Raw genomic sequence first — 11,988 nt, forward strand, 5'->3', positions numbered from 1 at the left:
AGGAATTATGGCATTACTCTGTAAAACAGTAGAAATGGCAACATACCTGTTGTTGTACTGACAGAACTAGTGACCACTACACAGTTAGTAATAATTCACTGGCACACACAGAAATTCTAATATATACGTTAAAGGTTACTCAGGGGTTTGTTTCTTTGAAAGATCTTCTCATTAAATATTATAAAAGTGTTAATCCTGTTGGAAAAAAATACTGTCCTTGTGAATGGATGAACTTACAGTTTTAAGCTAGTTGAGTTTTATATTCAATTTATATTTATATTTAATGAAGCTGATGGTAAAAGAGAAATTGTCTCTGTCTGAATTTAGTTTGGTTCATCTTTCATTATACTGACCAAGAAGAAATGCTTAGTTTTTGTGTTCCATAATGGTGACCTCTTGTGGTGTGAATATGTCAGTATTTCTGAAGGAGCTTTCTGTAATACATATGGGAGGAGGTTGTATTTACATGTAACTTTTCATGAACAGCTAACTTACTAACTTAGTAAAATAACATCATCTTTTCCAATTAGTTATTAATATGCACAACTCAATGCATGTCAAAGAGTGAGCATTTTGAGCACAGCTTTCTGATAATGCTTTTGTGTGTTCATACTGCATTTTTTAGTAACCAGATGGAAGAGCCTGGCAAAAAGTCATCACAGCTGAGGACTTCAGGCCAGAAGAGAAGAGTAACAGGTAAAAGGGATTTCATCTCCATTCAAAAAATGTGAAATGCAGTCAAATAGAAATAATGTAATTCTTGTGATTTGCCAGTATTGTTCTTTATTATTCACTGAACAATATTTTTTGGTTTTCTAGATATATTGGGTTTTCTTACTGTTCTTAGTGAAGAGAAACAATATTCGAGAGATCTTCACTCTAAATATCTGTTGGTATTTTCTATTTGCTTTTCCCATATCTAGGCTTAAGAATTTGCCAATCCATTAATACCTTATTTGCCCATCACTTTTTGTAATCTGTCACAGTTGCACAGACACTAATAAAATTATGCTAGCCTGTATTATCTGAAGAAATAGATTTTGGATTGCTCTGTAGGGATGCATTTTGCAAATTTTATGTAACAGATTTTAGTAATATTTCCTCATAGCTAGCACATTTCATACATCACAAGTGCGTATTTGAGAGTCTGGTATGGAAACCTGAACTTTCTACTGTGCTATTATTGTGCTTTATTACTATTTTTCTAGAACTGAGAAATTCTGTTATTCTAGATCATTCTGGCAATAGCTGTACTGTGCTATGCTCTTATTTCTTTCTGAGGAGCAGAGAGTATTTACCATGTCATGCAAGTTAGTACACTTACAACCCTTTTAATTCGTTTGTGCTAATTTGTTGGTGTTACTGAAAATATAAAGTGTGTTTTTAGGATTGTTTCTTTTTAAGTCTACTTTTTAACATTATGTAGCTTCCTTAGTTTGTGCATGCTTCATCTTTTATCCCACAGTAAAGAAGGGGATGCCACTAGGAATTCTCCATCATTTCTTCTCTACAATGGGATTCTGAGTGGAGTTTTCATTTACAAATTATTTCTATTTTCTGATATGAATTGTGTTTATGCTTTGACATTTTAGAGAGGAGGTAGACTGTTTTAATATTGATCTATTCGTGGCCACTCAGTATTCAGTGAAAAGGCTAAACATTATAAGTCAGGCAGTACTCAGCTTTCCAAAGCTCAGTGTTGCTAAGGCTCTTGTATTTACATGCTAAAAACAGCAACCAATAAATGTAGACTGATTAGTGATTTTTTTTTTACCAGAATGCAAAGCAGCAGTTAAGACCTATGAAAAACGGAGACAACCAACTTGAACTTGCTGTATTCTTTTGCCTTGAGTATTTCTTCTGTTGCATTGTGGTTTGCTCTATTAGAAAGTTCTAGACCGCTTCTGCAATATTTTAAATATAGCTAGCACCCTAACTTTTCATCAGCTGCTTAAAAAATCTCCCAGGACTGAGACAGGATTTAGAAATGTTGCTTTACTTTATAGTTGTGTATTGTCTGGTCATTCTTAGTTGTTTAGTAAAAGCTGGTTATCTTCTTTTTTATTTAGGTATAAGAGATAATTATATTTAGATATAAGCTATACCTTATTTAGATATAAGGTATAATTTTTTTTTTAAATTATGCACTTACGCTTTTCAGTTTGCTGAATTCTTCTGATGAATATGAGACAAGTGAAGCAGAGCAGTACAAAAAAGCATCTGTTCTTTTCATTCTGAACTGAAAATTAAATGGATTTAGTGTTTTTTTTAAAGTGAGAAGTTTGTCTCTATCTGCAAATGCACGCCCAAAGTTTTCTATTTCTTGACTAATTAAGTTACGTATATGTGTAGTTAAAAAGTCAGTTCCATCTTTCAGTTTAGGAGAGGTAGCTACAGCTAGAAAATAAAATAAATTATTGAGTCAATATGTGGGTTGAAGGAAGGAAGTGTGCACACCACTGTAGTGTTCTCATTTCAGCTGTACTTTTACATTATCCTGAGCAGAATTTTCGCTTCATTGCAAACACTGCATAGTGTTTTATTAATTAGGCTACTCATCAGTTTAAATAAGATTGTCAACTCGTTTGATCTAGAAAATAAAAATGCCATGCAAAATAATAAGAATAATAATATTCGCTAATAACATGCACTTATATATAATATGTATATATCAAATATAGTGTATTACTTATGAAATAGCAGCATTTTTTATAATCTTTTGAAATAGGTATATTTGATAGATTAATTGCGTGTAAGATGTAGATAGGCAGTTAATATAGACCAAAAAACTAGTCTTTTGGTTATTTTTTAAAGACTAAATTTTTAAAATATGAAGTTTTAAATTGTTTTACTGTTCCAAGTAAAACAGTTGCTGTTTCAAGGTCTGAGGTACTGTTCCTGTGATGCAAACCTCTTATTAGTGGTGTTCTCAGGTAGTATAGTAGTTTTTGTGTTCCTTCATATTTCTGTTAGGAATTTACAATGTCCTTTAAATACAAGAGCTAGTAATGAACAACAGGAGACATTTTCAGACAAATCCATGACTTAAAGAAATGTGTATAATCCAGTCTTAATGGCTTTCTTATTTAGTAGAGTTGTATGGCTTTTATTTCCCTATTAAAAAAACCTCAAAGCAAAAACAAATCAACAGACCAGACCCTGTCTTTATAACAATCTTGGTTGCCTGCAAGATAAAGAGCTTAACCCAATCTTGAACTCCAAACACATGCCTACATGCACCTTGTGAGTAACTGTTAGATCCTTTACATCTTGAGTTTCACAGAAGCTCTGGCTCTCCGTCTGTAGTGGCCCAATGGTCAAGGCCAGAATTTTGTCACTTCACAAAATACTAGATGGAGGTGTAAAGAATGTTCAGCATGTCAGAATAATTACCAGCGATACTGCATCCATATGAAAGTGAATCCTTGATTCCATTTCTTAATAAACTGTGTTTTCACCATCTTCCTTGTCCAATCTGAAAACAGATCCATGCTTCCACTCTTGTTCCCAGAAAGATTCTAGTCCACTGGTTTTCAGGTGTGCCAACTTTTGCCTTGATGTCTGTGACACAATTTTTTTTTTTGTATTTTCTTTTTGAGGCCAAGTAAAAAAAGCTTAAGTATTTTAAAAACTCCCTTTGTGAAGTGGACAAGGTTTCTGATAGTGGAAAGTAGCTTTTTCTGAGTCACGGGGTTATTTGGCTGAGGGCGGCCAAGAACAGTGGGAGTTGGTTGTCTTCAAGATTTCTGACATGTTTTTTTGGAGGCAAAATATCTTTCACATATCTATAATTTACTACTCATTTCAGAGGTTGTCGTGTGACAAACTGCTGAATGCAGTGAAGAGTAGGAATAAACATACATTTTATAAAAGTTTAGTCATGAAGTTTACAAAACTAATTGCATGAAGTAGTTAGAATTGCTAACAGGATGTAATAACTAACAGGACTTTTCCCTAACTGACCGGTCAGTTAATCAAGCTTAGTGTTATATCATGCATATGTACTAGATAAAATTCTGCAATCCTAGAGGATTATCTGTGGTATGCATTTTTTTTTAACAAATAATAAGCTGTGACGTGAACACAGAGCTGAGAAATAGTAGGACACTTTGATGTTTAAGTAGTCATTACCTTCCAATTCAGTGATCAAATGAACCATTAATGTCAGCAAACAAAAGCTTTACAATACAGCTTTACGTATCAAACCACTTATCCATCTAGTTTTGTTTGAAATGTTCATTTTTGAGAACATGTAAATAGAAAGAAAATCTTTAATTCATAGAATAACCCAGAATATAGCAAAATGTGACATTTTTAGATTTTTTTCTGACTAACGAATAAAGTATTTGTAGTTATTTATTATTGTAGAAAGTGAAACCTTCACTGAATGTGTGCTTTTGTTTTGAATGTATTTTGAAGGCTTAAAGGATGAAACAAGAATAAATGAATGGGAAGAGGAAGATTTCTTTTGGCATACAAGGATTGTACCAATTCTGCATGAACTGGAAAAAAGTGGGTAACACTGCTCTGAAAGGGTGTGTTTTCTGTACTGTTTCTTGCAGGAAGCATGGGACTCATTTTTGTTAACTACAAAATAATAACAGTAATTGGAGTATATTGCCTTTTATGCTTTCTTATGTTCAGTGACTTCACAGTGTAAAACTGGCATGGGCAGTCTAGGTGGCCCTGCTTGAGTGCAGGGGTTGTACCAGATGACTTTCAGAGGTCATTTCCAACTTCACCCATTCTGTGATCCTGTAAAAAACCCCAGAACTGCTTTAGAGTAGACCTTGTCTGATCAAATTATCTTATTTTAGACAACATAGCTCTGCCAGCTTAGCAGTCAATGTTGAGCTAATAATTTTAAGAATAAGTACTGCACAGATTCACTGCTTTAACCATAGACTCTATTGAAGATCTCAATCCATTTTAAAAAACTAAGGAAATCTTAATGAAAATTTCCACTTGTGATTAAAGTGTTAGATGTGCCAGAAAAGCATGTAATGACTCAGAATTCTGAAGCAAAATTGAGTAAATTAAGTATAGCTTGAAAGGTTAAACTCTGGAATGCATTTTGCATTGAAAAAGTTGTTCAGTTGCCTTCTGTAGACCCTGTATTTATTTGAATGGTGGGAATAAAGAAAGTAGATTTGTTTTTACAAGTAATTCTGTTTTACAGGATCTTTAGCAGTGTTTGTGATAGCATGGTACAGATTAGAACTTTTTTTGCATAGTTTTGCAGATGTTCATGAATATGAAACACCTGTACACTGCTAAGTGATTCCCAATATTTGTAATTGTTTAAAAAAGACAGGATTCTCATTCCCATGTCTGTCACTGATGTATAGAAAACAATGATCAGGAAATTTGAAAACAGCTATGTAACTTCACATTTTCCTTGCTTAATGCCAAGGTTGTCAAATAGCAGCCACTGAGTTACAGTTTTGCATGGTGAAGTGTTCTTTATTTGTAAGCAATATAAAATTTAGAGGTAAAATCTAATCATGTCTTTCCTTTGTCATGAATGTAGCTAAGGAAAATCAGTTTTCATGCCCCTTTTCCTCAGTCTTCACTTGATTTGGTTAGTGTATTGGGGTTTTTCTAGCTTTTATAAGAACCTGATTATGGCTTAGTTTTTCTAATAATAGATGACATTATCTAATGATACTTTCTCACCAGTTGATTGAATGTAGTACTACATATACCCTAAGACCTGAGTTTTGCTACTTCTTGAATAGTAACACAAATTGTAACTGAATTGCATCATTGCCTCCTGCAACTGTTTGATATATTGCCTTCTTTAGACTGTTTACTGCATAATTCTTATGAATATTAGAATTCCATAATTGAGAGGCTTTGAGTGGGTCTGTTGGTAATTTAATATTTTTTAATTTTGTGTGCAGTCATTTACTTTGTACCTTTTAGCTAATTCCCTGCACATGAACTTAAGTCACATTTAGTTTTTCATATATTAATAGAAAAGCCTTTTTCTTCACCTTCCTGATGCAAAAATATTTACAGAAGCCTTTCCATGCAAAAACAAATCTGAAGTTAACCTGGAACTTATTTATTGCCTAAATTCTTCTGAATATGATGTGCTTGTTATAATGCGACAAAAAAATCCCCTAAAGTCTCTTTTTCGAGAGCAACAAATAATTTATTTTGTTACATTCCAATACTCAGGAGGTTAAGCTTTAAATTGCCCCATGGGATGAGTGATGAATAATTTTTGTTCTTAATTTTGATGAAATGGAGTGTAAGACCTTTCCGTTTTGGTTCCTTGCCACTCCTGTTTAACAGCTTACTGGAGCAGAGCATTTAGAATCATGCTAAATTTTGTTAAATTTTCTGTCATGATGGGAGTAGAAATGGAATAGTCATTGCTGTTCCTTGAGTGTGATGATTGCAAATTGAGAGCTTCCAGGCACTTCTCAGCTTGAGAGATCAGTCCTTGAATCTGCCTACAGGGTAGGGGCCTCAGACATGTTTCATCACAAGTGCTTTGCCTCCTTGAATATGACTTTATTTCATCTGTGAAGTACACCCTGAGGAAATGCAGAGTTTATACTGCCAGTTCATGTGGATTTACTTGGGGCTTTGTAAGTGTCACCTTATGGACAAAGGTAAATGTAAGAAAATCTTTCAAAAAATCTCACTGTTCAATTTTAAAAATAGACAAGACTTCTCCTTTTCTCTGTAAACATATACATGATTCCATTGTGTTGACATGCAGTTTTTGCAATTCTGTTTTATTTTTGTATATTTTAAACAGAGTCTCAGGGACTTGGGTGAGGAACTAGATCACTTTTTTGTAAATAGGACAACATTCCACTCAAATATGTCTTGCACCTCTACATAGAAGAGTTCTAGCAAGTTTTTACATTCACTTTTTTTTATCCTAGCAAGGTTTGATGTATAAAGTTACATATATGAGGAGAAAAATGCTCCTTAATGATCCCTTTTTCACATCTAATGTTTGGTGGAGTGCTTTAAAGAATGTACTCAGAGACACACTTTCCTGGTAGAAACTGTGGTCAATCTGATTATTAAGCATCAAAGGTGAGTTTCATTTTAGCTGTAGGTATTCTTTTGGCTCCAAGATTTCTCAGCTTGAGTCACCTTTTTTGACAAAGCAGAATAAAATTATTTCTAGGGATCACATTATCATGTGAAGACATTTATTTGGTGTCTAATTTTTGTTGTTGCACAACCTGTTCTTTGTTTTGTTCTTCTGTGTCTTCATGTATTGAGATGTTCTGGATAAAGTGGCACGGATAATTACTTTTTATTTTTCTCTCCTTTCCTACACCCCTCAAGGAGAAGACAATATAGAACACCTTTGTCTAGCTTGTACCAAGCTCCATCAAGCATTGGGTGATGGAAATATGCTTGGAAAAAGATTTAAAAGAAGAAACATCCTTCTGAAGACATTATATAAACTTGTAGACATTGATTCAGATCCACTTTCCCTGAAGCTGGCAAAGATTATTCTGGCTGTAAGTGTTTTGAAATGCTCTTTGGTAGAATGTGAAGCTCAGAATCATGAATTACAATTTGCATTGAATTTTTCATTTCATACTTGCAAACTGTGTCTAAACTAACCCTTTCCTAAGTACAGTTTGCTACCTCAGGGATACTAGTCTGCTGTCCGTCTACATCAGCAGAGAAGTTACATCTGGGGGAGGAAGGAGGGGCGCAAAATAGAATAGTTGGTGTATGGTGGCAGAAATATTATATAGGCATGGAAAAGACACAGTGTTCTAAACGGGGGTACATGTGCAGGGATTTAAAAACCCAATGATTATAAGATGTACACATGGAAATGAAGCTTTGGTTTTGAATAATATCTTGATCTTATTGTGAAAATACCAAAGTGGAGGGGTTTTTTTTTTGAAGGTGAGTGAATGTAAATAATCTTTTGCTTTAATATTTCTGGTTAAAACTCTCAATTAAATGTTGTGCTTCAGAACTTCTTTGTTCTGCAAAGCATGTATGGACAGTCACTGGTGAAAGGATGCCCACTAACATTGTGTTGTAGATGTCTGAGTAATGTGTGTGTGTGTTGAGGGAGTCGTGTTCTCCTATAAGGTAGTGTAAGTTATGTTATTGAGAAGATACACTTACATACTCAGATACCACAGAGATGTTAAGTGGTGCTTATTAAAAAGAAAGGTTCCTTTACAGACATTTTTCTGTGTAATCTTCCAAAAAGCATGAACCTAGAAGAAATTGCCCTTGAAGTGCAGAGAAAAGGAAGAGAGATGTCATTGTATTTTTGCCACCCTTCCTTCCCTTTCACAATCTGTCATCGTAAGATCATGTTTTCTGATAGCTGAGAGTAAATTTCAGTATGACATGTACTGTTGTACTGGAGGTCTTTGTTGGTAGGGCCATAGATGCCAAACCACTGATTTCCATACAGAATTACTTTGTAAGAGAATTGTAGAAAAAAATCCTGCAAGTTATTGATATACTACCTGTTTATATTAATACATTAAAAGTTTAAAACTCTTATTTTAAGGCCAGCACAATTTGCTAAATAGAGTTTAAAATACCTGAGTTTCAGGTTATTTCAGTTTCCTTTAATTCTGCATATATCTTCAGTTTGTTTTAATGTATTGTTAGGATTTAAGCTGTAATTTAATATTTCTGTGAGAATACAAGTGTGCCATGGTGTCTGAACTTGTAGAATGTTAGGTGTGTTTTTGCATGCAGATCTTAGTTGTGATTTTATGTCTTTTAATTTCTTTGCAGATGAAAGTAGATGGAAAAAATCTTGTTAGTGTTTGCAAGCTAGCATTTAAAATTTGTAGGAATGAAAACAATTATTTCATCATTCAAAATGATACATTATTGGGTATGTATTCTTTCTTATCTGTAAGTTAGATGTTGAAATTCAACAGTTAAAGTTGTTTATCTTTGAAAAAACATTTTCAGAATTAAAAATTCTGAAGAAAGACTAAAAATTGCCTGCCTAGGTCAAACTGATGGTTGGTTTCGTCCAGTATTCTGTGTCTAAGTAGTGATGAGGATGAGGAATGCTGTTTAGGGGGTGCACAGGAGCCTGTGTGTTTTCTGTGATCTGTTTACCCAGCACTACTCCAGCATCCAGAACTTTTCTGTTCTATTAGGGATATTGGATGGTGCATCCCTGCCTAATCCTTTTTTAGTTTCTATGTCTTTTGTTCATTCATTTGCCTTTTTGGATTTTCTGGTTCTGTCTCCCTCTATGATGTCATAGAACAATTCCCAGAAATTCTCCGTGTGCTGTTTTAAATCTATACATTTTTCTTTATCCCCCTGCTTGTAGTTTTGCAGGATTTATAAGAGTTTGTACAGTCAGTTTACCTTTCACCTTCAGGATTTTTTAAAAGGCAGTCTTATCACACAACTCTGTCTTCTTCTTTTCAAGATTGGGCATGTCAGCCTCTTAGCTCTTTGAGCAGATATTGTGTCATTCAGTTGTTTTAGAAGTCCTTCTCTGAGACTCCAGAGGATCCTTTTTGAGATTTATGGAACAAAACTATCTATAGAATTCAAGCTGTGTCTGCGCCAAATTTTTAGAAATGAGATAATGCTGACTGTGGTGTTGGCCATCATCAGGGAGGATCTTGAGAATAGTCACTGGTTTTTTTGTATTTTTTTTGTAGCTGCTGCTTCACATTGAGCCAATGGTTTTGCAGAACTGTCAGCAATGGCTCTAAGATCTTTTGTGTTTTTAACAGTGTTTGTGTCATACACACCCACCCACCCCTTGCAAATATGAGAAATATGAAGAAAATGAAAGTGTCCAAATGATACTCAGTATTGATTGAAAGTCTTTCTTTTCATTAAAACTTTAGTATGTTTTATTAATGTAGGCCTTGATCTTGCAAGCAGTTATTGCATCTCTATTGGTTAAGGCATATGTGTATATTTGCTTAAATATTTGAGAGTATTCATGGTCCTAAAGCTTAGCACACAATCGTTGTCAGAAATGAAGACAGGCCTTTCAGGTGGCAAGGAAAGGACTCACAGGAAGCAGAACAGGGTTGACTTTGGATACTGAGAAGTACAGTTTTGTAGAGATCAGCATCATACACAGCATTTGAACAAGTTGCATTTTTCTCTCATTTCCATCCTCATTCAATTTTCTTTCACTTGCTCTTCTTTCCCTGTATTTTAAAAAACTAATGAAGGAGAGAGCATTGGTAGGTGTTGTTTTATTTGTTCATTCACTCTTTATGTTTTGGACCCACCTTGTCCCAGATGATGTGACCCTGGCCTATCATCACAGCTGCCCAGATACCTGTTGCAGTCGCTGGATTATAGATTCAACTTCTTTTTCCTCTTCTGTCCCTGTGAACTCTTATGTGCAGTGCAGCAGCTCCAGTAGAAGAAATAAGTTAATCCTTCATCCCAGAATAGACAACTACTGTTCAGGACTCTCTTTGATACTGTGCAGAGCAGGAACCTGAAACCGAGTTCTTACATTGCCACAACCCAAGTGATTTAATTGGTGAGGGTGGGAGTTTGGACAAGAACCTAGAGTGTGTACTTCATTCATATATATATATATATATATATGTATATATATATGTATGTATATGTATGTACCATTTCCCACAGCTTCAGCTGAGACAGAAAAAAAATTTTAAATCGCTTCAGTTTAATGATACAGGAAAATTTTTTTTTCAGCTGGAACTGAGTGGAACATAGGAAGCAGAAATAAATATCTCTGAATCAGTTACTAGAAGTTTAAAAGTATAATGTTGGTTAGGATTACTCATTTGTTTAAGATACTCCACTAAATTCAGAATGTCTCAATTTGACTGCAAAAGATACCTTGGCCATATGTTAACTATAAATTTGAACATTTCAGATGTCTGAGAGTGGTTACACAAAACAAAACTTCTGTGTCAACTTTACGTACATAAAAAGTAAATCTAAAAAGACTATGAACAGATTTCAAATGTGAGAGTTGAATTAGGCCCCTGTGCCTTTTAGTGCTCCATTTGAGATGCTTTAAAACATTTGATTTTTAATGAAATAGTGGGAAGTACACAAAATTCCAGACACACACAATCACTTTTGCAAATCTCGACTGAAAATTTCAATGATTCCTGCTATGTGTTTACAGCTTACATTGGTTCTTGAAGTCTAGGAGAACAAAAGTCGGGCCCATTCTCTTATTCATCAATAATTGTTTCTTGGTTTCAGTCCAAATATCCAATTTTTCCAGCCCACTTATTAGAAATATAAGAGTTCAATCTGAGTTTTCCAGTTGTTAATCTCTTTCATTACTGGATTGTATCCAATATAAATTTGAATATTAAAATTTCTGAATGATGATTTTCCTTTTAGATTATTTGTTGCAGGTTCTGTGGAATGAAGATCTACAAACAAACCATGAAGCTCTCATCTATTGCATGGCAGCTCTTAAAGTCATGTCTGAAAAGGAAGCACTCCGTTCAAAAATGGTCAGCAAAGGAGCTATTGAAATGTTTCTGGAATTAATGAAGCAGATTAATAACATAAAAGAACATGACACATATTTCTCCAAGCTGGGCCTCTTATTAGTCCAGGTTAGCATTTACTTTTATTTCTAAAAGTATGTACTTCAAGGGCAAATTAAAAATTTAATTAGAGGAGAAAAGCTAACCCTTTGTGCTACTGACAGAATTGTACCTATATTTCAATAGACTTATTTTTAAGAATTTAAATGAAGTTGTTCAGGACCTAATGTAATTACCAGAGATGTTTGTGTGTAGTCAGTTTTAAAGGCTTTAGAAATTCTGAAGTTAATTGAAATATTTTTATACCTAATAAACCAGTTTCTCATTACTACTTTATTGTGCTGACAATATTCTGGATACTGTAGTAAACAGATAAAAATATGTTCTCTATCTAAATTCTTGAAACTGAAATAATAAGTACAAACTGGTTCTGCAATACTCTAGGAGATTACAAAAATCTTTTTTATTACAAGAACAACACCTTCCTATCCAT

General features: G+C 34.1%; 1 protein-coding gene across 2 annotated transcripts in view; it reads left to right on the plus strand.

The window, feature by feature from the left end:
• The window catches only part of ARMC2 (armadillo repeat containing 2), a 68,590-nt gene that overhangs the window by 19,174 nt on the left and 37,428 nt on the right, over nt 1–11,988 (plus strand). For both annotated transcript variants that reach the window (XM_031066631.1, XM_031066630.1), the window contains exons 7-11: nt 626–696; nt 4,420–4,512; nt 7,318–7,496; nt 8,755–8,857; nt 11,344–11,564. In XM_031066631.1, coding sequence (XP_030922491.1) covers nt 626–696; nt 4,420–4,512; nt 7,318–7,496; nt 8,755–8,857; nt 11,344–11,564 — 667 coding nt within the window. The remainder of the gene's footprint in view (nt 1–625; nt 697–4,419; nt 4,513–7,317; nt 7,497–8,754; nt 8,858–11,343; nt 11,565–11,988) is intronic.

Source organism: Geospiza fortis, unplaced genomic scaffold, assembly GCF_000277835.1.
Source record: "Geospiza fortis unplaced genomic scaffold, GeoFor_1.0 scaffold98, whole genome shotgun sequence".
Lineage (NCBI taxonomy): Eukaryota > Metazoa > Chordata > Aves > Passeriformes > Thraupidae > Geospiza > Geospiza fortis.